The sequence below is a fragment of the Drosophila gunungcola genome, assembly GCF_025200985.1.
Source record: "Drosophila gunungcola strain Sukarami chromosome X unlocalized genomic scaffold, Dgunungcola_SK_2 000023F, whole genome shotgun sequence".
NCBI lineage: Eukaryota > Metazoa > Arthropoda > Insecta > Diptera > Drosophilidae > Drosophila > Drosophila gunungcola.
The window spans coordinates 929,587-953,738 of NW_026453185.1; the positions used below are offsets into that span (position 1 = coordinate 929,587).

The 24,152-nt window shown below is 41.3% G+C and overlaps 5 protein-coding genes across 5 annotated transcripts; 1 reads left to right on the top strand and 4 right to left on the bottom strand.

Annotated features, from left to right (window-relative positions):
* Positions 1-1,154: 1,154 nt before the first annotated feature.
* Positions 1,155-3,000, bottom strand: LOC128260431 (trichohyalin). The gene is made up of 2 exons (XM_052993435.1): positions 2,931-3,000; positions 1,155-2,005 (listed from the first exon to the last, which is right to left on the bottom strand). Exons 1-2 carry the CDS (start codon positions 2,998-3,000, stop codon positions 1,155-1,157), a joined length of 921 nt encoding a protein of 306 aa, XP_052849395.1.
* Positions 3,001-5,395: 2,395 nt separating this feature from the next.
* Positions 5,396-6,262, bottom strand: LOC128260432 (uncharacterized). Its single transcript, XM_052993436.1, has one exon. The coding sequence runs from the start codon at positions 6,260-6,262 to the stop codon at positions 5,396-5,398; it is 867 nt and encodes a 288-aa protein (XP_052849396.1).
* Positions 6,263-8,002: 1,740 nt separating this feature from the next.
* On the bottom strand, positions 8,003-8,783 carry LOC128260433 (transmembrane reductase CYB561D2). The gene is given in 2 exon segments (XM_052993437.1): positions 8,003-8,071; positions 8,074-8,783. Coding segments are annotated over 2 exon segments (762 nt in total). The 5' UTR covers positions 8,777-8,783; the 3' UTR covers positions 8,003-8,012.
* Positions 8,784-12,475: 3,692 nt separating this feature from the next.
* LOC128260425 (uncharacterized) lies at positions 12,476-15,459 on the bottom strand. Its single transcript, XM_052993428.1, has 2 exons — positions 15,173-15,459; positions 12,476-14,996 (listed from the first exon to the last, which is right to left on the bottom strand). Exons 1-2 carry the CDS (start codon positions 15,303-15,305, stop codon positions 12,541-12,543), a joined length of 2,589 nt encoding a protein of 862 aa, XP_052849388.1. The 5' UTR covers positions 15,306-15,459; the 3' UTR covers positions 12,476-12,540.
* Positions 15,460-19,760: 4,301 nt separating this feature from the next.
* Positions 19,761-21,557, top strand: LOC128260441 (uncharacterized). The gene is made up of 2 exons (XM_052993450.1): positions 19,761-19,870; positions 20,786-21,557. Exons 1-2 carry the CDS (start codon positions 19,810-19,812, stop codon positions 21,529-21,531), a joined length of 807 nt encoding a protein of 268 aa, XP_052849410.1. The 5' UTR covers positions 19,761-19,809; the 3' UTR covers positions 21,532-21,557.
* Positions 21,558-24,152: the final 2,595 nt, after the last annotated feature.

Genomic DNA, 24,152 nt, shown 5'->3' on the forward strand with positions numbered 1-24,152 from the left:
AACAAACAGCCAACCGGCGTTGTAAGCGCTTTGCATAATAATGCCATAAATAATCGCCCTCTGACCCGTAACCCCAAGCAACCCAGTGCCCAGTGCCCATTTACCAATGCCAATGCCAATGCCAATGCCAATAGCCAGCCCATCGATCGATCGCCGCTAATCATTTACATATGGCTCGCGAATCGTCGCTGGGCATTTGCATATTCATATTCGATTCTGATTTCAGATTTCGGATTTCGTTTCTTAGATTCTGATTCTGATTCTGACTCTGATTCTGAGTCGCAAGCCTAGAAACCAAAGGGCGAAAGTGGAGGCGACTGGTCAATGAACCACCGAAGCAGTGACCCCACACACAATTCCGCGAAGAAAGACATTTGGAATCGGAGAAAGAGTTCCAGTTCGCACGTTATTACAATACTTTATTCGATTTTATGCCAGTTTGCTAGTGGAATTTTTCTGTTCTGTAAGGAATATTCCATATTCCATATTCTTTTACTCAGCAAACTAGCATTTTTAAAGGATATTTCTCCTATTTTTTCTTATACACAATGAATTTTAAAGAAAATAAACAATCTTAACAGATTTCTACCATATTGTGGGCAATGTATTATTCCATTCTTATCTTTATATATTATAAAATGGAGTTTAAATATTTGTAAATTTTTATTTTGGGTACTTCGTTTAAAGTCTTAAGTCCTTAAGCTCTTAATGCTATTTAATGCTATACAGTTCTAGAAACTAATCACTGTGCTTATCTTTTTTATATTGAGATCTGATCTTGTTATTTTAATTTAATATATTTTATAATGGTTTTAATACTCAAATAGTTTTCTCCTCAGTGATCAGAGATCTCTGCTAGTGGCTATATATATTTGATTCAATCACAAAAGATCTTTGCGGGTGGAACCTGTACGGTTATTCAAACATCACATATCACATATCTGTTTGAAAACCCTTATAAGACATATCATCCTTTATAAGTCTTTGAAATACTCGCTTGATTTAGTAAGCTCCACTTTGGCTATACTATTCCATTTAGGATCCCCCATGTAATAATGAAAAAAAAAATAGGTGCTGTTGTTTTGCATACAAGTTCAGTTTATTCGGGGGGTTCGGATCGGTTGGCTAGGGGTCACCGTTGAGGTCACCACCGCTTAGTTGCGACGACCGCCGCGGCGACGGCGGCGCAAGAGGCGCAGGAGGCGGCGGCGCTGCTGCTGGCGGTGGCGCCGCTGGCGCTGCTGCTGCTGCCGGCGGCGACGGCTCATCTGGGTCTTGCGCTGGCGCTGGCGCTGCGCCCTGGAGCGGTTGCGGTTGCGGCGCTGGCGCAGCGAGTTGCGACGACGGCTCTGCTGGCGCTGGCGGCGCAGTTGCTGCTGGCTGCGCTTTTCGGCGGCCCGCTGGCGGCGCAGCAGCGCCCGGATGCGCTGGTTGTGCTCCCGCTGGAGGCGCTGGATGCGCCGCCGGTTGCGCTGCTCCGCCTGGAACTGGCGCCACTGCAGCTCGGTGGGGCGGACCACGGATCCGGCGGAGTCGGCGGTCTGCGGCTGCACCACGGCGTTGTTGGCCACGGGGGCGTCCACGTAGAAGCTCTCCTCGTCGTCCTCGTCGTTGTCCTCGTCCGCCGAGCTGCCGCCCTCGTCGTCGTCGTCCTCCTCCTCGAAGGACCTGGCCAACTCGTCCTCCTCCTCGTCGATCTCCTCGTGGTTGAAGCCGCCGTCGAAGGAACGACGGGTGGTGGTGGTGCCGGTGCCGGTGCCAGTGCCGGTGGTAGTGGGCGTGTTGGTGGTGGTGGAAGTGCCCGTGGAGGTGCTGGGTCCACTGGGCGAGGACGTCACTGTGGTGGTAGTGGGCGTGGAGGTGGCGGTGAGGCTCGCAATCGTGGTCGTCGTGGTGGTGCCCTTCAGCGTGGCCAGCTTGTTGGCGATCGAGGAGGTGAAGCGGGCCTCCAGAGGAGCGTCCGCGGAGGAAGCTCCACCCAGGCGGTACACATTGCGGCGTTCGGCTGAGGGGTACAGAAAACATTCAGTAGGGAAAAGATACTCAAAGCCAAACAAAAAGAGGGCAAAACTATTGCAAATACAGACTGAGCATAGTCGTAAATAAAAACAAAATAACTATTGAGTAAGAAAGTAAGCAAAAGCGTGTTAAATCAATTCTAAAATATTTATTTCACAAAGCTAATTAATTTATTATTGCAACTTTTGTACAAGACAAAACTAGGTAAAATAAAGTCGAAATAAAAACTGATCTTAGTTGTAAATACTCAGTAAGAAATTGTGTAAAAGCTTGTAAGTTCAGCAATAAAATTAAATGAATTAAAAAATCTTTGTGGGACATTTCACAAAAATAAAAACTCAACTAAATTAAGTCACTAGTATTAAGTTTTAAATTAAGTTTTAAAACAAGAAAATTTAAAAGACTTACAAGAGACCCTTAAAAACAGTGTAGTAATAAAGCAAAATGAATAATTTACAAGCCGATAGAGAAAATGTAGTTGAATATGGGATAAACAATATCTTAGCTAAAGGGAATCGATGTTAACCGTTAGGTTTTTTCAAAAGTTAATAAGATTCGAAAATAAAATTAATAAAATTGAATTATTTGCTCTTTTTAAGTTTCTTAAAAATGATGGTAAATGATGCTTGATAAAATAAAGTTTATAAAATTATATTAGATATTTCAAAGATAAAAATAATATTTTTATAAGTGAGACTTTTTTGCAGACTTTGTCTTTGTTTAAGCTAAACAATTGGTGATCAGAGGGCTTTTATTTGTTGAATAATAGTGGGCTTTGCTGCTGCTTTGCCTTCTTCTCATACTGTTTTGAGCAAAGTGATTTCGCTTTTTCGATGAAGAATCAAAGAATAAGGGCCGTTTATACAGCCCTTCTTCTTGTGTTTAACTTTAGTATATTTTCAAGGACTCACCCAAGGTGGCGGATGGGGCCAAGAGGGCACAAAGGGCCACGGCCAGACTCAGTTGAAGCACGCAATGCATTCTGCAGGTGGTTCTCCTGGATTTCCTGGTAGGGATTTTGGGGGTTTTTCGGGATTTCCTTGACTGGGGATCGAGGGCTCCTAACTCACTTGTTGTCTCTGAGTTTGCACTCACAACTGACTGACAACTGATGAACTGAGCCGGGATTATATAGCCACTTGGAGCGCGTCCAGCTGATCGATGGCTGTCATCCTCGTCCCTCCTCCTCCACATTACCCCCCAGTTTCCAATCTTTTGGCCAGCTCTATTAGCCAAAGTTCGCCCGGGGTCAAAGTGAGCCGGGTCGCGGGTCAGAGGCGTACGAATTTTATGCTAATTTGCCATCTCTTTCGCCAAAAACATTCTTCCATCCATCGCCGAGCAGCCGATGATTGATTGACGTCAAGTCGAGATTGACCCCCGGAATCTGGCCCAAACAGAAGTTCTTTGCTGTCAGTTCTCCGTTTTCTCCAGCTCAGTTGGTACACCGCATTGCCTTGCAAAAGTGTGGTCTAGTTAACTCAAGTTACTTCAATTACAGCATCTGGTTTAATTGTGAACAAAATGAAATTACCCATACAAAATTCTAGCTCTTTTAATTGAAGAGCGGAAATAAATTTCCAACTAACACAAAACAACTGGATAATTTAAAATACTGCTTTGGTTCTTTAAAATGAATGTGGACCATTGTTTTATTCCTAAAATAATTATTTGATAAATAAAATGATGAAAAATACACCAGTATTATATTGTTAACCTTTTAAAATTTTCCACAATTTGTATTTCTTAGCTTACAGGTAGTTCTTTAATTTAGTATATTTACAAGCTGTTAAAAATAAGCTTTATTTCCTGTATTCCACTTGTTAATTTAATCGAGTATAATTTTGTAACCAGATATACAAAAATTCTATATCTTTAATATAGTAAGGTACAAAATACCTTGCCTCTAAGGAATTTTATATAGCCCATTTCTAATCAATTTTCAGAAATAAATATTGATTCGTGCCTTTAATTGTAAAAAATAAATTTTCCCTTAAAAAACAATTATTATTTTTGTTATGTTTTTGTATAATTGATTAAGTTTACAAGTTCATCCCCCGAATGTACAAAGTTGGGTTGGCAAATAAGTATTCCTGTCTCCACGATAATATTAAAGAGAAAATAGCAAATAGTTTGTGGCAATCACAGAAACTGCCAATAAGAATTACTAGCTCTCCTAAATATGAAATATAAACTTCGCTTTAAATAATTTTATATTATACACCCATTAAAATAATTCCAAATAAATATAATTTCACATCACATTTTATTTGTGGCATTAGGTGTTGTATCAATTGTCACATTATGTGTTTGGGATTTACTCTTCATTATTATATTTGTAATGCTCTAAGTATCTGTAAAATTAAGTGTATTTATTTAAATATGGAACAATAATCAGTTTCCAACAAACTACTTTCATAAACATTAAAAAAACCAACAAGAATACAGTTTCCATATCAAAAATCAGGATTTGTTCGGTAGTGCATCTTCATCATAATATTTGAAAGCTAATGGCAACGTGCTCTCAAAATTTGTCAAATATTTAATTAAGTGTGTTATTCAAAAAAAAAAAAATTGACTTCTCATCTACTCTAAATATGGAATCATAATCACTTCATATATGGAAAAGGAATAACTTTCCAATAAATTATTTTCATGGCACACACATAGTAATACAAATTGCCAATAGATGTTATTTTTCCATTTCATTTTGTTAAAATCAATTAACTTACTTTCCAACTTCTATAAATATGTAGTATTAATAACTTTCCAATCAAATATTAAAAAATATATAATAAATAATAATATTTCAAATGACGTCTGTGGTTTAATGAAAGACATTTGTTTGTTGGGATAAGCAGAGATTCTGACAAAAGGAATTTATTTCTCATCTCTTTAAAATATAATCAACCGCTTAATACCTTCGTTCATAACATAGCCCCCTTATAAATTTAAAATAGATATAATTTGTATATCACATTTTATTTGTTGCATAAAGTGTTGTATACCAAGTGTCTCATAGTTCGTGTCCCATTTTCGGGCGTTGTATCTCAACTCTAACATTAGATATAAAATGGCTATATAAATCTTTCTTTATTCAGCTCGGAAGCGAATAGAAAGTATTTGATTTCTGTCGATAAGAATTTATTTCTCATCAACGCTAGATATTATGTATCAACTTTAAAATAAATCTGTTCGTATTATACACCCAATAAAAATTCCAAATAAATATAATTTTCATATCACATTTTATTTGTCGCATCAAGTGTTGTTTACCAAGTGTCACATAATTCGTGTCCTGTTTTCGGGCGCTGGATCTTAACCATAATACTATATAGAGGGGGGTCGTCGGGAACCTACGTTTCCGTGTCCAATCTTAACCCTGGAGGACGACCTGGCCGCGTCGTCTCTGGTTGCCACGCCTCCTCTGGTTGCCGCTCTGGGGGCGGATGACGCGCACGTTGCGCCGGCGGTTGCCATTGCCGCCCACTCGACGGCGTCGCTGGGCGGGGCGACGGCGACGGCGGCTGTTGTTGATGCCCCGCCGGCGAATGTTGCGGCGTCCGTTGTTCTTGCGCCGGCGCACCACCACGCGATTGGCGCGCTCCTCCTCCAGCTCCTCGTCATTGGCTCGGGCGGGGGCGGTGGATCGCTCCATCAGGGCCACGACGGCGCCATCGGGAATGGCGTCCAGGGCGGCACGGGGCACCAGGAGCGCCGCCTTGCCGGTCTTCTCGTCCAGCACGCTCTGGCCCTCGATCTCGATGATGCCGTCGGGCACCATGATGGCACCGGCCTGGTCGCGCTTCACCATCATCTGCTTGGGGGGCACCACCTCGGGCAGCTGGTCCTGCTCCTGGTCGTCGTCCTGCTCCACATCGTCCTCCTGCGGCTGGCTCTTGCGGTAGACGAGGCCGCTGCGGGCAAAGTTCAGGCCGAGCTGGTGCTCCAGCTCCTCCTCCTCCTCGTCGTCCTCGTCGGCGTCGTTCTGCTGCTCCTCATCGTGCAGATCCTCCTGATCGTCCTGCTCCTCGACAATCTCGAAGCCCTGGACCACGGCGCCGGCATTGGCACGACCCTTGGGTATGGTCAGAAAGAGATAGGGATGCTGTGACCTTTGAACCTGCATCTGACCCTGTCCCCGCCCCTGCCCCTGCCCCCGCCCCTGAAGGCGTGGCTCGGCCAGGGCCGTGGCCACAAGAAGGCAGAGAGCCACCAGCAAGCCAGCTCCCAACTTGGACATCTTTTTATTTGAGGAAAATGCGAAAGGCAAAAAAAAGTGATGAAATAGATGAACTGCCGACCGGATCCTAATTGTAAGCAGGGCCCAAACAGAACTGTACGATCTGCGGCGGCGGCATAAGGTTTTTATGGGAAAAAGTTCTGGCCGAAGAAAGAGTCGAGAATCAAGAACCCAATGACAGCTGAAGACGGGAGAGAGCCCCAAACACTCAGACATTCAGATGAAGAACATTGGGCATAATTGCGGTCGATGTCGGCATAATTTCAAGTGGCGAAATTTGTGGAAATGTAGAAAAATGGTATAGAAAAATAGAAGTGAGGGTCAGCGACCCTGGCTGGCGGGACAATAGAAAGAGCGCTGAATAAATCAGCAGTCGCCGAATCGAGAAGTCATGCTAATGACAAAACAATCAGAGACACGCACAAAATACTGCGCTTCCCAAAGGCCAAAATCCAAAATCCAGCTAAATAATCAGCCAAAATGAGCCAAAGAAGACCCGAAAAGACTGAGAAAGCCGAGAAGTCAAGGGCCGATCCGAAGTTCTGATGGACCTGCTCTCTAAGTCAGCGACGCATGCGAAGTGCGAGGCATCCAAACCCCGTCCACGGGTCATATACCCAATCCACCATGGATTTCAATGGGAATGCGAGTGGGAATGGAAATGGATATGGAAGGCAGGGCCAAGATTGATAGACCCTCGTTGGCCAAGAATCATGGCCAGTTCCCGTTCCCGTACCCGTTCTCGTTGTCGTGATTAATTGGCCAACGAAGTGGCCAAGAGACCAACAGTAAACTAATATTTTACACGCGATCAATTCACAGACTCTCATATTCACCAAATTTATTGGGTGCAGGTGAAAGACTAAGAGTAAACTAGTATTTCACATGCGATCAATTCCCAGACTCAAAAATAGATTTTTCATATTTGTCAAATTGGTTAAATTTTGCAATATATTATATAAATCTTTTAAATTATTATAATTTAATATAAAATGAATTTGATAAATATAACAATTAATTTGGAGCTGAAAGACTGCAGTTGAAAGACTAAGAGTAAACTACTATTTTACAAGTTCAAAATTAATTTTCATATGTGTTAAATTCATTTATATATTATAAATTATGAGTTTGGTTACACTATGACTTGCTATTTAATTAGATTTATTTATTATTTATGTAGTCCAATGTAGAAGGTATTTTACAAAAAGTTTACAAATTGAAGATAACAGGAAATGAAAGACTTTTTTCGAGTTTAAGATCATTTTACATCCTCAAATAATAAAATTTTAGCACTCAACAAATCAGGAATCTCAGAAATTTACTTATACAAATTTAATGCAAATAAGTAAGACTAATAAGTGCCGGAATTTTGATAAGTAATTTAAATTAAAGGAGATTTAACAGATTTGAAAGTTAGAGGTGACAAATCGCTCAATTGTCATTAATTAATTAAAAATTCTCTATCTTAAAGACTTCCATTTAAATTGCTTTTAGATTTAGATTTAGATGCTTCTCCTCCAAAATATGTTATGCAGATCATTGTAAAGACGCTTTTAGTATATAAGAGAATAAAAAAATACTTAAAAATAAAAACAAAAACAAATGCATTAGTGATTTCTTGCATACAGCTATCGTTTTATTTGTTGACCATTTAAATATGGATCAATAGTCAACTTAAAAGCGTTAAAGAAAATACTTAAAAATTCAAAGACTGCAGTATTTGTGATTGCATGCAGCCACTACCCAAAGATCACTCTAAGATGAGGTTGGAAAGGTCCTTCATGCTCAGCCCCATGGCTGTGAAATATCCGGGAGCAGATGGACGATGTCCCTGGAGAGACAGAGGACCTCGTAGCCGCTGACCGCGATGGTGGCTCCCAAGGTGGCGACCTTGAGCCACTTGATCTGCTGCGAGTTCCATTCCCTTCTGGCGAATCCCAAGTTGAGGGCGAACCACTGGCTGCAGCAGAGGCACACGAAGCCGGAAAGACCCGCCACCCGGTGGAGCAAGTGGAGCGCCAGGTGGCTCAGGTAGACGAGCACGAGTCCGGTGGCCAGCGAACCACCGATCAGCAGGATTCCCAGCAGGCCACACCATCCGTGTTTGGAGGCGAAGTGCCGATCTCCCTCCTGCTTCCTGCTCTTGGCCCAACTCTTCAGGAAGATGCCCACCGATCCCAGCCAGATGCCCACCATCCCCAGGGCCATGTGCAGCAGGACCAGCCGCTTCCTGGTGGTCAGCTCGTGGAGCCACCACGAGTGGCTCACCAGCAGGGTCTCGCCCACGCAGAGCAGCAGGCCCAGGGTGGAGTAGACTGCGTGCTTTCCACTCCGGTGGTCGTTCATGCCCCGGGACTTAATGACCACCACCAGGGCCAGCACCACCAGCAGGATGTGGGCCACCAGCTCCAGGACGATCCGGTACAGGCTCACCTCGAACAGGGACACCAGAAGGGGCCAGGCGAAGTCGTAGATCACCACATTTTGCGTGGAGGCGTTAACCGCTTGGCTCATATTTCAGTCTCTTGCTTACTTTGCTATTACAACTGGTTTCCAACTCAGAGATTTTCAACTGTCACTCCAGGCGTTTAAAGAAAGGAAACTACTAACAAAATAGTTTTATAACTCAATATTTCCTCGTATATTTTATATATTTTACATACATATAATAAACCGCAACTACTTGAATGCTAATAGATATTTTCGTTGATATCAAAAAGTTATCCACTTTTGCTTCTTGATATTTTTACTGTCTCTTAAACAGACAAAAAATAACTTTGTGATTGCCTATACAAAATTGCTTTTTTAAAGTCTCCAATACCGAAGAACAACGTTTTTGCCATTTTATGATTGTTTTAATTGTTAAGGGCTATTTAAATATTAAAAATGAATCAAAATATTATAAAACATTTTAGTTTCTGACGGTAATAAGATTTATCAACTATTTATCTATATAATTTTTTTTTAGGCAGAAAAAAAATCAGTATCAGTTGGTGCCCTTAAATTTTGTATTACTGCTTTACAATTTTAATCGAAAAAAAATATTTTTTTTTTTATTTTTAAAAAAATTGTTGCTTACATTAAATGATGAAGTATTTCAAGTTCATCAAGTCTTCAGAGAATTTACACCTACAAAAATAGTTTGTATGTATTTTTACAGGTATAAAGGTATACTTTTTTTCCCATGTCTATAAATTTGGTTTTTTTAATTGATAAAATTTAAGAAATTGAAGAAAATATAAGTTATTAGTCAATAGCAAATAATACAAGTTTATAATAAACATCCCAATTTAATTGCCAAATCTTTTTCCATTAATTTTTGCTGGCAAAATAGTGGCCTGGTATAACTTGAAGTCTTTAAAATATTCTAGATTTGTGGCATTCCTTATGCCTTTCTTCTCCTAGTCACACTTCATTAACAAACCAGCAGATATAAGCAAAAAAAAGTCAAAGAAGTCAAAGGTGTTTTTAGGCAAAAAAAAATGTTGTTGTTTGGTCATTCAAAGAATTTATTATTTTTGCCTACAGCATATTCTGATATTACCTAAAAGTATAAATATTCATAATGCAAGCAAGCTGTTAAGACGGTAGCTAAGTTATAGAAGAAAATTTTTATGCTTAGATCATGAGTAAATGGTCTGGATAACTGTTTTGTTACTGATCCAGATTTATTTATTCTCATTTTTGATACATATATCAGTCAGACCGTATAAATTAATTTTGTTCTTTGACGAGGTTCAACTTTAAACTCTGATGAACTGCTAGATAAAACTGGGTCAACCAAAAGTTACCATGTATGGATTGGAGAAATTCCGCTAACGGTTTTCGATTTGTTTCAAAGACCCGCTTATGTTAGCTTTTTCCCCCCCCCCAAAATAAAGAAATCCACACGCACTTGGGTCAATTTTAGATTCAAACATATTTTATTAAAGACAGAGAAATCCGCTTGGCAACAAGCTGCGAAAACTGCGTAAAATTTCTAAAAAAAAATTGTGATTATGAAAAAGAAACGGCAACATAATTTCCATAAGAATGTGCCGATGGGAGAAGTTCAACGGGGTCAGCCGCTGAAAATATGGTATTCAAACGAGACAACGGCACAAAGAAAGCTGCTTTTTTGGCTATTTTGGTTTATAGTTTTTAATTTTTGGCCAACTCCGGCAGATGGGTAATAAATTGACCTAAGTCGGAATTATGGGCTGGGCCCCGATCGAGTTGAAAGTTCATTGTCCGTTCCTTAATTAAATGGCCAAATTGGTAAAAATGGTCGAAATGGTAAAAATGGTCAAAATGGCCAAAAACCGATTCGGCAGGTGCTGACCTCTGCCTGGGGCAATTTATGCCAGCACACTTCTGAATCGGAGAGTAGGAATTCGATTCAAAACGAAACTCTTTCTTCGGGCTTTTCTAATTTGGCATCCAGTTGTTTGGCCACTTGACTGAGCGTTAACCCCGGCCTTTTGTCGCTGCGAACCATTAACGATCGCCGGAATATAATGCTGGAATAATGTTGTCAACTGATCGCGGCTGAAGTGCTCGCATGTTGGCCCAATAGTGTCCGCTCGTTTCGGGATGATTATGCAAATTTCCACCTTTTGGCCCGTGGGCTATGGCCACATAATCGGGCCAAGACTGATGGCAGCTTCTCGTCTCTGGCATCTGGCATTTGGCATCTGCGATCTGGGATGGGCTTCTATGGATCAGGTCCGCTTGACTGGTTAAATGCTGCCCGGGGTCATCAAGCTGGAAAAGAATTTGTGCGTGTTTTATTTGCCCCAACCAAGAGTCGATTGTGCTGGCGAGAGATTTGTAAAGGTGGTGCGAGAATCGCCTACATTGTGAGAATTTCTGATTTCATGTAATACAATTGCGCATAATTTAAAAGTCTCAATATGTAAAGTTTCCTAGACCACAACAGCAAATTAATATCACAGTTTCACATGGAATTTTCAAAAAGTTTCAATGCTTGAGTATTTTCTGTTTCCTGTGCAAAAGTAGAGACGAAATCGTGTTTTACATTAAATAAAATATATCAACAAAGAAAAACATAAATTAACTGATTTGATAATATAAAAACTATTTTTTTACTATTTGACACACGAAAATAATGATCTTGGACATATGCTAATAATTCTTGAAAAATACTTTCGTATTGGTTTTTCTGGGAGATATAAAAAAATTTACGAGATGTTCATGTTTTATATATATTATTATATTTAGAAGCTTCTAGCTAAGAAATGCATCGTAATAAGATCAATGAAATATTTTAGAGAATAATTTATATCATTCCAAAAGTTTAAATAACGCTTTAAAAAGTCCGATCATTGCCATGCTTAAAAATTTACTTAACTCGGCTTTTTCAAGTTTATATATTATCCTGCTATAAAGCTCAAAGCTCTGAGCTCTGTTACCTAACTCTAAAAATATTTATATCCTTAAGCTCTAGGCTCAGAGATCATTTAACAGTTACTAAGCTTAAAGTTGCCAGATAAGAATCAACTTTTTTAAAAACAAAATTTGCACAAGAGCTTCTTTCCGTTTAACGGTGTCCTGACATAAAGTTCATAAAAGTTCTCAGATATCTGAACTACTGTATAAGGCTGCCTGCCATAAAACTCGAAAGCTGAAATAGATCATTGCAAAAGTCCTTTCCAACTATTCCCCAGAAGCTAACTGCTATAAAAGCCGTTTGCAAGGTTGCCTTCGATCGATAATTGCTCTCAAGCAACTGTACGCCAAATACTGTTAATCGGTCAACTAATTTGCATATCGATTCGAAATTAATCTCGAAATTCTTTCAGCGGAATTAATTATGGTTTTGACCCCAGCAGCGAATTTCTTTTGTCGCTGGGCGAATATTAATTATGGAAAGGCAAAAAAAAAGCAGTGGAAGATATTTAAATCGGTCAAGGCGCACGGGCCTCATTAATAAGCCATCGTTTTTGGGATTCAAGATCGGGTTTTCTGGTCTTTAGAGGTTCAATGATCTTGCGCATACGAAAACTTGAACTTTCAACTGGCCAACGCCAAACAATAAAAAAAATTTTGTTATGCTAATAGTTTTCTCTCATTTTCGCCGGCTCTTCAACTTGTTTTTTGGTCAGGCATTAACACACGCAAAAAAAAGGTAAAAAAATTTATTTCTTTGTGGTTTTCACGGGGATTGAAAATCGTTTTGGTTTTGGTTTTGTTTGTCATTTTTTTTTCTTTTGTTTTCATTAATTATTTCGTTCGTTTTGGGCTCGCTTTTTTTTGGAAAGGTCTATAGTTTTACAGAATTATGCTGGAAGTTTGGACTGCTCCTCCATCTTGGGCTGCTCCTGCTGGGGTTCCTCCTTTTTGATTTCTTCTTTCTGGATTTCCTCCTTCTGAACCTCCTTCTCTTGGACATCCTCCTTCTGGACCTCCTCCTTCTTGACCTCCTCCTTTTGCATCTCCTCCATCTGGACCTTCTCCATCTGGACCTTCTCCATCTGGACCTCCTCCTTCTGAACCTCCATCTTTTGGACCTCCTCCTTCTTTTCTACTTCCTCTTGCTGGACCTCCTCCTTCTGCATCTCCTCCATCTGTGGCACCTTTCCGAAGGTGGTCAAGGCCTTGGGGGCCACCTGCTCCTCGGGACTGGCGCTCTCCAGCGACCGGCCCGTCTTTCTCAGGGCGAATCGCCTGTTCTGGGTCAGCAGATCGAAGTAGGGATGGAAGTCGCCGTAGGACACATAGCGGGCATCACCAAAGGCGGGCTGCACATGTCGCGAGAGTCCGGGCTCGTCGTCATCTCCGACCAGGATGAACTCCTGACCACCCTCGCTGGCCATTTGGGGGGCAGCTGCGGCTGTTTCTCCTCCGGCCATCATCTCCTGCTCCTGCTTCATCTCGGTGGCCTCCATGGCGGGCTTCTCCATGGCGGCATCCATGGCCGGGGCCTTCTCCACAATGGTGCCGGGACGAATGCGGGTGGGCAGTAGACCTCCAGCCTTCACGGGCTTGGCGGCAATCAGCACGGGCTGGGCGGAGATGGGTTTGATCGAACCCGATCCGGATCCGGATCCGGAAACCGATCCCGATGAGGAGGCGGAGGAGGGACTGCCATTGCGAGAGGGCGGAATCTGGGGCGGCTGGAAGATGTCCATGAGTGAGGCGTCGGCCAGCAGGGGCACGGCCGAGGCGGTCAACTGGGGACGCTGCTTCTTGGAGCCCGAGGTGCCCCTCACCGGACTGATGGCGCTCTGCGGGATGTTCAGGATCAGGGGCTGGGCCTGGATGCCCTCGGCCAGGGAGACCACGGACTGCTGATCCGGCGGCGACAGACCCAGCTGACTCCAGGGTATGGTGATGTACTGGGTGGGACGACCTTGACGCCTCACGGGCACGGTCAGAGGGGGCTGTGGGAAGTTTCCGGCCACGGGCACTCTCTGCTTCTTGCCCTGACCCTGCACATAGGCGTAGGGATAGGGGGAGCTGTTCAGGTTGAGCAGCTCGGGGGCCAGATAGACGGTCTGCCCGTTGCGGTTCACCAGGAAGGTGGTGGCCTGTGGACGACGGGTCTTTGCGGCGTTGGCTCCGGCCGCAGAGGAGGAGGAGGAGGAGGAGGTCCTCCTCAGGGTGTTGCCCAGTTCGGCGGGTGTTTGACCCCTGGTGAACTGCCTGATCTGGCTGATGATGCTCTGCTGGCCGCGCTGGATGAAGTTGGGCTGGTTCTGGCTGCGCCGCGTGGAGGTGGAGGCGTATAGGGGCTCCTGCTGGAAGTCCTGCTCCTGGCTGTCGTCCTCCTGCACCTGCTCCTCCTCCTGCTCGTCGTCGTCGTCGTCATCGTTGTTGGCCCCCTCGTCGTCCTCCTCCTCGTCATCCTGGACCTCCTCGATCACAGGCTTCTTCTGAGCCTTCACCTTCTTGTTGCTGTTTTGGCTAACTGGTTGACGACGCTTCTGGCTGACCACCACTTGCTCCTCCTGCTGGAACTTCCGGCGCTGGTTCTGCGCCTGCACCTGGGTCTGTTTCCTCTGCTTCTTGGGCTTCTGCTGCGGCCGCAGCTCCAGCGAGTCATCATCCTCGAACTGCTCCAGACTCTGCTCATCCTCGTCGTCGTCGAACTCCTCGTCGAAGCGGTTGCCCTGCAGGTAGTCATCCTCGTAGTAGTCATCCTCGAAGGAGTCCAGGCGGTTGTTGAACCGATTGGGTCGCTGCTGGCGACGTCTGTTGTTTGGGTTGTGCAGGTTGTTCAGGTTGTTGTTGTTATTCAAATTGCCATTCCGGTTGCCATTCCGCTGGGGACGCTGCTGCACTCGCACCACAATGTCTGGTCGCTGGGTGGTGGTCGAAGTGGTGCTGCTGGTGCTGGTGGTGGACTCACCACGCACCGGGGTCTCCACAAGGCCGGGCAGCTGCTGGCCAGCCGCCTGCAGGCGATCGTTGAACCAGCCGGAAACGGAGCCGGCCAGCGTGGAGAAGGAGGAGCCCAGCTGCTGGGCGGGATTCATGCCGAAGAGCCAGGTGCCCGGCGAGGCTGGGGCACTGGAGCCGGGGGCAGCCGGTGCCTGCTTGCCCTGGATCTCCTCCAGCGAGGCCTGGCGAGGCTTGAAGGCGATCAGTGGGTGGATGATGAAGTCGGCCACCGTGTGTGGCTGTGGGGCAGCCTTCTCCTGGATTTCCACAGGTGAAACCTTAGAGGGGGCCTCTTGGACGGCCACTACAGGTGGCTTCTCTGTGGGCGTCTTGGGAGCCATGGGCGACCCCTCTGCTCCAGCACACACATTCGCACACACACAGAACACACAGAACACACAGTAAAAAAAAGTGGCAAATAACAAAGATAACAAACACACAGCACATGAAAAAAAAGAAGAAACACAGGGGGAGATTAATGGGTTTGCTTGGGGAAAGGGAAAGGGGGTTTATCCTAGCCTATCCTACCAATCAGCGCCATGTCGGCGATGGGCGACTCCGTCGACTGCTCCACCTCCGGAGCCTCGGTCACGGCGGCAGCCAGCTGGCTGAAGGCCACTAGCAGGCACAGGCACAGGCCCACCACCACGAACTTGGTCATGGTTGCTCTCGAGGGCTTTCTCGGGGATTTTCTCGGGGATTTTCTCGGGGATTTTCTCTAGATTTTCTCTAGATTTTCTCGGGGGTCTCTACTACACGCACGCAACTCTTTTCTCAACTCGATCTCTGATTTCTAGGGGTCCACAGACAGAGGTTTCTTTTGCCGAACTGTTGGGGGAGCGACGCGACCCGAGCTTTTTATGTGCCGTCTACAAACGGTTTTGGCCAAAAGCCCCTGCTTAGCCGGCCCAAAAGAGCAAGAGATCCAGAGAGTCTGAGAATCTGAGCTGGCTCTAAAGCTCTCTCTTCTCCGTATCTCCGTATCTCTGTATTGATTGCCCACTCGGGGCTGTAAATCAATTTGCGGTTTCTTGACCGCTGGCCAAAAGAGATCGGGTCGCAGGTCGCTCGGCCAAATATATATCTACAAACTAGTTCCCGGGCCCATAGTATCGTTAATATTATGGGACATGTGGTCACGCCCAGGCCTGACTAGATCTCCGATTTGATTGCTCCTCAAGAACTGAGTTTCAGAACGTGTTACAACACGTTGTTGGAAATTTATTTGTTCTTAGGACTGACAAATATTTGAAAGACTTAAAATGAATTATTGCAATGTACTATGATTGCTTAAAAAATAAAAACAGAAAATTTAAAATAAACTACAAACAGTTTTAAAGTAAAATATTTAATTCAATACTAAATTATAAAAACCCCTTGGTGTTTAGTTTCATTTCGTTGCCAATGGCTCTAAACTGAAGTCTAGGGCCTTTTTTTAAACCACATACGCTATATTTGATGCATTCGTGGTATTAATTTAATACTCATCATATTGAAAAATTGTTCATACCCAATAGTTTTAAATTCATGTAACAATATTAAAGGTTCCATGACACTTAGAATAAAGAAATTTAAAAAAATGCTGGAAATGAATATGTTCTTGAGGATTTTAAAATATTTAAGAAACCAAGTATTAAACTTAATTTTAAACTTATCAACTTTAGTAGATGTGATTTATGTTTTTTAATTAATATTTAAAATTTTATTTTATTTTTAATTTATATGCAAGTATTTTTGAATTCAATTAAAATAATGTTAAGTCAAACAAATTCAATTTTTATTTGATTAATTAAATAAATGATTAAAACAATAATTAATATTAAACTCTCTTTTGTAGGACTTTTGTTTGTTAAGAATTTTTCAGATAAACTGCTTCATAGTCAATTTTAAACTGTTATGGGTAAGCCAATTAAATATTTTCAGTTCAAATATTCATTCGATAAAAATTTGTCAAAATGCATTTAAATTTGTAATAAAAAACTCAGATATATCAAGAACACAACTATTTACTGTTATATTTTTGATTTGATTTTGATTTAGAGGCATATTTTTTTTATTGTCAATGTTATTTCAATTTATTATGTGTTTTTTTTTCATGATATGAATTTTTTGTATATATCATGTTATATATTTTATTTTAGAATACTAATAAACAATTAATATATAAAAATTGGCTTTTTACCATTTTTGTCATATTTAAATTTGTTAAATTAAGAACATAAAATTCATGCTTTTGTGAAATGATCAAGATTTTTTTATATTATATTTATTTCAGGCTTTTTCAGGAATTTTGTAAAAAATATAAAGATCTGCTTGAAACGAAAAGTATGGAATCGTGTTCAGTTTTGTTTACGCTTAATTAATGCACAAAATTAGATTAAAATCAACAAAATCGATTGCTTTGATTGATACATGTATGGCCTTAAAAATTCTATTTATAAATTTACATAAACTATTTATACATGTGTTTTAAAGATTTTGATTATTTGAAGTCTTGTAATTCCCAAAATCAGTGCCGTATCCAGGATACTTTTGTAACTTATAATTTTGAACCCCCCTCCTGTTTTTGCCGATGGGTCCGCCACTGCCCTAAAGTAGTACCTTAGTAATTTCCACCCAGCGATTTCTATTCAGCTAATGTGGATTATTGTGCTGATTCCGGGAATCTCTCTTAGCCAGTCCGGTCAAAATAGAACTTTCCCTAATACAGTAACTTTCCAAATATGTTGACCCCTCGGATGATGAGTTGAGATGACCCCTAGTTGGGGGCCAACTTTCTTCTTCGCCACATACACTCATAGCCACACATACCCACACATACAGACTAGAAACCAAAAAAAAAAAAAAAAAAGAATTTGCTAATGAGTATTTATGATTTTTTTATGCATTTCCATTAGCATCAAACATCTTGGCTCGGATCTCTTTTGCTCGTTGCTCGGCCAGACCTCAAAGCTAATGAATACATTGCGCTCCTCCCCGCATAATTTGGTTATTAAAACATTTGTTTATGTCGCCCATAATGGGCCGCAAATATGTTTTCCTTTTTTTTTCTTTTTTCCCTGACCGCCCTCGTCATTACAAAGAACTGGCCAACGGTAGCCGCGGAAAATTTAAATAATTGGCGCGGCAATAACATAAATTAGGTTAACCATCGGAGAGGCTGGCAGTAAAAAGTGGAGCACGAAAAAACATGGCACATAAATTAATCATACCACCCGTGGCCAGTGGCCCAAATTCGAAATTAGATCGCACTGCGGCCATAGATTGGTTCCCGATTCTATAGGTTTTTTAGGGAGTCCAATTAATATTCAGGCCAGGGGATCGATATCGGAAATGATTCGATGCAACCGCCCCAAAGAAATCATTTTTGCTTTGGGAAAGTTTCGCACTGCTCACTATAGATTTTTGTAACGTGCGTCACATAAATGTAATATCTTCTTTTTTTTTTTGATGTCGAAAAGTCATGAGGCAAAATTAATATTCGTTTTGTGGTTTTTGCAATAATCTAAAAATAAATATCTCCAAGGAATATACAAATTAATACTGTTTTAGGACAATAATTCCGAAAAAAAAATATTTTTGTTTATAAACATATGATTTTTTTCTAATTGTCGTTGGCTTATGTAACTAACTTCTCAACAATTAAAAGTCCCAGTTAATTCGAAGTAAAGCTACATTTTTTACTGTTTACTTAGTAAACAATATTCAAATGTAATATTTAAATTATATAAGAAACAAACAAAAAAATGTGAAACAATAAAATACAAACACAATATAAGTAAGAAATAAAAATGTCAAAGTTTATTGTCTTCGAAAAGCTAGTACAATTTGTATGTAAATAGTTGTCCTGTTTTCTCTTAAAAATTTTAAAATTACAATTGACAATCATCATAATTTATGAGTTGTCAAACTTGATATTAACATATAATACACAAACTAGAAAATAAAGTCCAGTAACTTAGTTCAACGGCTCAAAATGTTTCTGTGTCTGTAATAATACTCTTTTAATTCTTTTATAAAGAAATTTGTAAAAGTACCTCTGATAAAAGGAAAATCGTTTCTAAGGTTATATACCTTGTACAAGTCTCCAAAGTATAAAATATATCAGCTTTTTCACAGCAACGTTATAGGCGCCTTTTAAAACTATTTTTAGGCACTTAAGATTTATGTGGCCCATTTTGTAATCTCTTGTCTATTAATTGACTTTGATATCGAACAAAGCCTACGAGACAAAACGTTATTGATTTAAATTGGCGAACAATAGGGGAGTAAAAAATAGTGGGCAATAAATCCCACAAACTCATAATCCGTCTTGCCAATATTCCGCTCGGCTCGCAACTTATAGTTCGCTGGGTTAAATATTTAATCTCTGGCACTAAGTGGAGCCGACTTTCAATGGGATGAATGGAGAAAAGAATAAATTTCGCACTATGATTGATTTAAATGCCCGTTGTTCGTTGCTCCGAATGGGGAACACATGCTGGCCAAAGATGGCCAAAAATGGCCAACAGTATGAGATGTGACCCGAATAAGCCCCGAACTCTGACATCTGGGGGACGAACAGTGGGACCTCGCCCACTTCGGACAGTGACAAATGGAAGCGGAAAATCTCACTTTTGACCTCAAAATTGGCTCAAGATTCTTGGCCAGACGGTTCTCTCTCTCGTTTTTTGGCTATTTGTATTTTTCCGTATTTTCGAGACGACCCAAAATGCAAATTTCTCGACTTTTGGTAAGAGGCAAACTGCAACTGGAAATGGAAATGGACCTGCCAAAAGTCAACGTTCTGGGATCTGTCGGTTGTCCATGTTTTCTGTTTCTGGTTTTTGTGCATAAATCAGTCGACATTAGACATTTGCATAGTTTAATAATTTGCCAATCTTCCAAATCCCCTCCAATTTCGCCACATTTTACTTTGTTCTGCCTGGCCACCTAATTTCTTTTGTTTTTCAGTTGATTTTTATGTGTCTCTGCTGTTTCGCCGCCGTGTTTTCGGCGGCCAGGTGAACGTTCCTCCCCTGTATAAAATGTCTTTGCCGGGCACTTGCTGGACCATTTAATAGAGGCCCTCGTCCAGCGACAGACCCAAGTCCAATTCCAAGTCCAAGTTTAAGGCCAAGTCCCGATCCACAAGTCCAAGTCCGCAGCCTCCACAACCCATCATTATGGCAATTAAGTTGGTAGCCCTTTTGGCCATCGGCCTGGCAATCTTGGCCGTCTGCGAAGGTGAGTTTCCGATTGCTGATAGTTAATGATATTTTTCGCTTTTCCAAGCACCATCATTATCGAATATTCGCTAGGGAGTTGTAATTAACGCGCGCTTAATAATTAATAAAAAGTTCCTGGGCAAAGTCCATTGGTTCCGATTGATTTTTCGACATTTCTTTGGAAATTAAAAGGATAAAATATCATAACTTTTGCCTTTAATTTTAAAACTCTTTTTCATAGGACTATTTTTTCTATAATTGTATTTTTGGTTGATTTAATTACTGGATAAAGAACAACTTTTAAGAATACAGACTTAAGTTCTACTTAATTAATACAAATTTAATTTAACTTTTCCATTTTTTAGTTATATAGTTTTAATGTCTTTCTTCTCATTAATTTGACATTTAAATTATCTAAGTTGCATCTTAATAATTCAGCTGAATTCTGATTTTGTTTATATTTTGGAACGACATTAGCCATGCTTGTTATAAAATCTGAAATAACTAATCAGTTTTGAATATTAAATTCTGATTTTTTTTTTATGTTTTGGAATGATATATGCGATGCTTGTTCCAAAATCTACATTTCTAAATCAAATTTCATAATAATCATTTTTAAGTAAATCAAAAATGGAAGTTTTTTTATTTGGAATAATAATTGGGAAAAGAGTACAGATAACTTCAAAAGAAAAAAGGTTCAAAAATCATTTAATCATTAAGCAATACAAAATAAGAAACAGAATTCATTATTTTATTAATCTTTATAGCGAAACTAATAAATAGTAAAAATATATCATATTTTTATTATATTTGCTTAAAGTAAAGCAAATTTATATAAAATTTTACCAATTAGTGTACCAATATTCCTTCAGAACTTAAGATCTCTTGTTTAATTTGCTTAACCTTATTCCATAATTTTGCTTATTAACTGCAGCCCGTCACGTGAGTGGCCATCGCAGGCAGCACTTCGAGCAGCGGGCGCTCATAGCGAAGCCGCACAGTGGTCCCCAGGGGCGCGTCTTCCCCGGTGCCGTGGCCATCAAGAAGCTGGTGCTGCTGAAGTTCAAGAAGATCGTGCCCATCTCGCTGATCCTGCTGAAGTCGAGCAACGAGAACGAGGCGGAGCTGGTGCCCGTCTACCCCACCGACCAGATTCCCGAGAACGTGCAGTTCATCCCGACGCCCAACGGCATCTCGGGCCACAAGGACGTGCAGGCCATCGCCATTCCCGCCGAGCTGCACGACCAGCTGCAGATCAATGGTTTGTCCAACCTGGAGAACATCGAGGCCCTGCTCCAGAGCAGCTCCATCTCGGCGGCGGACAACGAAGGCGAGACCACGGTGGGCAACAGCATTGCCGTGGCCCAGCCCGAGGATCTGGTGCTGGAGCAGCCGGAGAATGACGAGGATCAGCTGTTGGATGGAGCTGCCTCTCCAGCCGCCGCTCCAGCTTCTGCCGCCCCTGCTCCCGCTGCCCTGCGCCGCCTCTCCGCCGACGAGCTGCTCCGCTCCGGAGTCCGCAACTCCGCCCAGCAGCAGCAGACCAGCGTGGAGGAGATCCCCCTGCTGCTGTACTCCGCCAACGAGGCATCCGGATCCCACTCCGCCGGCGGACACTCCGGCCGCCGCTTCGTGGCCGCCGCTCCGGCGCTGCGTCGTCGCCAGCAGTTCTACAACTAGGATGTCGGAACGGCACCCACCCACCTCTTCCCATCCACTCCTCCTCTCGATGGCTGTCACTCACGGGCTTCACTGTACCACTACTACCTACTACTACCCACTACACCCTACCACTGGCTATTCTTTTTTTTTTTAGACTGAACTGAATATAAATTAACGTTATGAGCGAAATGACAAAAGGGGCGACTTGTGCTTCCGGGTGGTGAAGGGTCTCTTGTGGGTCTGCAGCACAAAAAGGCTACACTGGCAGAAATTCGGGGGTCGACAAAGGGGGAAAATGAACTCTTAGTGCGAGAGGTCACTTTATGAAAGTACTTTAAAGACGGTCCAAATAATGGATAAGAATTTTCCACCATTTTGATTTATTTCAGCTGAAAGCAATTTTTATTATATTTATAAATCATTTTATACATTAATGGCTCATAAGAAAATCTTTTATATATTAAAAGGTATGTTACTTATAAAGAAAATTTATTGGGAACATGATTGTGAAGGCTATTATATTGAAAGTCTTTTTTTTTTGTTTAAAAATTTTATATTTATAAGGAAATGTTTATGGAGTTTTTTTTTTAATGGTGAGGCGTTTTTAAAATATTTTAAAAGCTTGTGAACAAGTATGTGGGGCATTAGAAGTTTAATTTCAAATACAACTAGACTATGAATTTCCACTAATCGAAGGCAGATTTTTTGCAGTGTTGTCGAGAGAGCCGGAGATCCTTGTTTGGGGCGCTGCTTATCAGGCGACTGCAGTTATCAGGCCTTTGTGTTTGGGCTTTGTGCCGCTGACGTGACATGTCCTGTCTGTGCCTCGTCCTCGTCCTCGTCCTCGTCCTTAGTCTCAGTTTCAGTTTCGGTTTCGGTGTACCGATCCCAGTCCCTGTCCCAGTCCCAGTCCCAGTCCAAATCGCAGGCCCAAAGAGTCCTCGTGTGGCAGGCTGCCAACAAATTTGAGCCAACAAACAAAGCAGCCACAAAACACATGGCACAAATTTTGCTTAGGCGCAAAAGTCAACGGCACAAGAGGCCCAAAGAAAGGCAGCCGCACAACAAAAGCGACACAAAGATGGGACACGTTAACCTGACATTTTTGAGTTTAAGCCACGACTAGATGATGTCCTTCGATCGAATTTCAGAAACCAATGACAATGGACATTCCAAAATATATTAATGTACAATCTTACTGCCTTTTTCTTCATTACAAGTATTAAAATTCATTCAAAAAATGTCTTAAACATAGCATTTAAATTGAAAATGTTTCAGGTCACTCAAAGTAGAGACTTTAAATGAAAAAGCTTAGAAATACGACAAGTAATCATTATTGTAAAGCTAATGAATATACGATACTAAATGTCTTCAAAGACCATAGATTAAATATGCTCTTTTAGCCGAACATTCCTTTAAGAAGGAGCTCATTTCCCGGTGGTGAGGGTATCAAAACTTTATTTCTTTTCCAGTGCAGCTACCTATATACCCCCCGTTTACCCTGTTGTGTGTCTTATTTGCCGCATTTTTGACAGGATTCCCCCAAGCAACGAGGCCCCCACCCAAGGAGATTATGCAAGCGTTTTCCGAATTAGCCAGGCGGAGAACAAACAGAACAAAGGACCTCACGGGACAGACATACGCTAAAAATTCTATGCTGTCACACTCAAAAGCCTTCCGGTTTAAGCTTTAAAAGTACATTCTGCTGTTTTTGTTTTACGAGTTAACAAGTGAAATCACAATTTACATGAAGTGAATAGGGTGGGGATGATTTAAAAATGTGTGACCAATATCAAGAGTGTATACAAGTAGGGACAAAATATTTGAGTGCATACTCATACAACAGTGATGGAAATTTTTATGATGAAGAAGAACAATCCATATTTTTTAGATTTATTGAACTTTTAACTAATATTAGTAACTTGTTTTTTATTTTAACTTAAGAATTTTTTCTAGGGATCATCATGAAGCTCTACAAAAACTTGCATAAACTTAACATTTTTAGCTGTAAGCGAAATTCGATTGGATATTTTATAAAAAAATCATTGATAGATGCTATTTCAACTTTTACAATTACATCCTGGGGTTTTGGGTTTTTTGGGTTTTTAAGGTTTAAAAAAAACACATATTTGTAGTTACTTGGTCAAAATCAAACGCACAGTTATGAAAGCGACATTTTGTACAGCTGGAAACCTAAACTATCCATCCATCAAACGTTTTTTCCAAAAATTGATGTTATGGCCAATTTTCGCCTTTTTGATAATTTTTCAAAAAATTGCAAAAATTAAAAAAATTTAACAGTGAACGCCATTCGATTGGAAATTTTATGATTATTTTGAACAGCTGGCAACCTATACCATCCATCCCTGATCGATTGAAAACCATTAATTTAGTTTCGACAAAAAAACAGAATTTAGAAAAACGTTTTTTAGAAACTTTATTTTTGTCCAAATTTCTGACTTTTTTGTAAGGGGGTACATCATCATTTTTTGCAGAAAATTGAAAATCTGAAAAATTTTTAACTGTGAATGCCATTCTATTGGAAATTTTATTAAGAATTCAACGGTGTATGACATTCCACATTTTGACCATTATTTCCCAGGGCTTTGACAGAAAAACCAAGTTTCTGATGTGTTTTT

What these genes read in the sequence shown, in the direction of transcription:
- LOC128260432 (XM_052993436.1), bottom strand. Translation starts at nt 6,262, where the DNA reads ATGTCCAAGTTGGGAGCTGGCTTGCTGGTGGCTCTCTGCCTTCTTGTG.
- LOC128260425 (XM_052993428.1), bottom strand. Translation starts at nt 15,305, where the DNA reads ATGACCAAGTTCGTGGTGGTGGGCCTGTGCCTGTGCCTGCTAGTGGCC. An exon ending in CGCCGACATGGCGCTGATTG is followed by an intron (nt 14,997 to 15,172) that starts GTAGGATAGGCT and finishes GTGCTGGAGCAG; the next exon opens with AGGGGTCGCCCATGGCTCCC.
- LOC128260441 (XM_052993450.1), top strand. Translation starts at nt 19,810, where the DNA reads ATGGCAATTAAGTTGGTAGCCCTTTTGGCCATCGGCCTGGCAATCTTG. An exon ending in AATCTTGGCCGTCTGCGAAG is followed by an intron (nt 19,871 to 20,785) that starts GTGAGTTTCCGA and finishes TATTAACTGCAG; the next exon opens with CCCGTCACGTGAGTGGCCAT.
- LOC128260431 (XM_052993435.1), bottom strand. Translation starts at nt 3,000, where the DNA reads ATGCATTGCGTGCTTCAACTGAGTCTGGCCGTGGCCCTTTGTGCCCTC. An exon ending in GGCCCCATCCGCCACCTTGG is followed by an intron (nt 2,006 to 2,930) that starts GTGAGTCCTTGA and finishes TGTACCCCTCAG; the next exon opens with CCGAACGCCGCAATGTGTAC.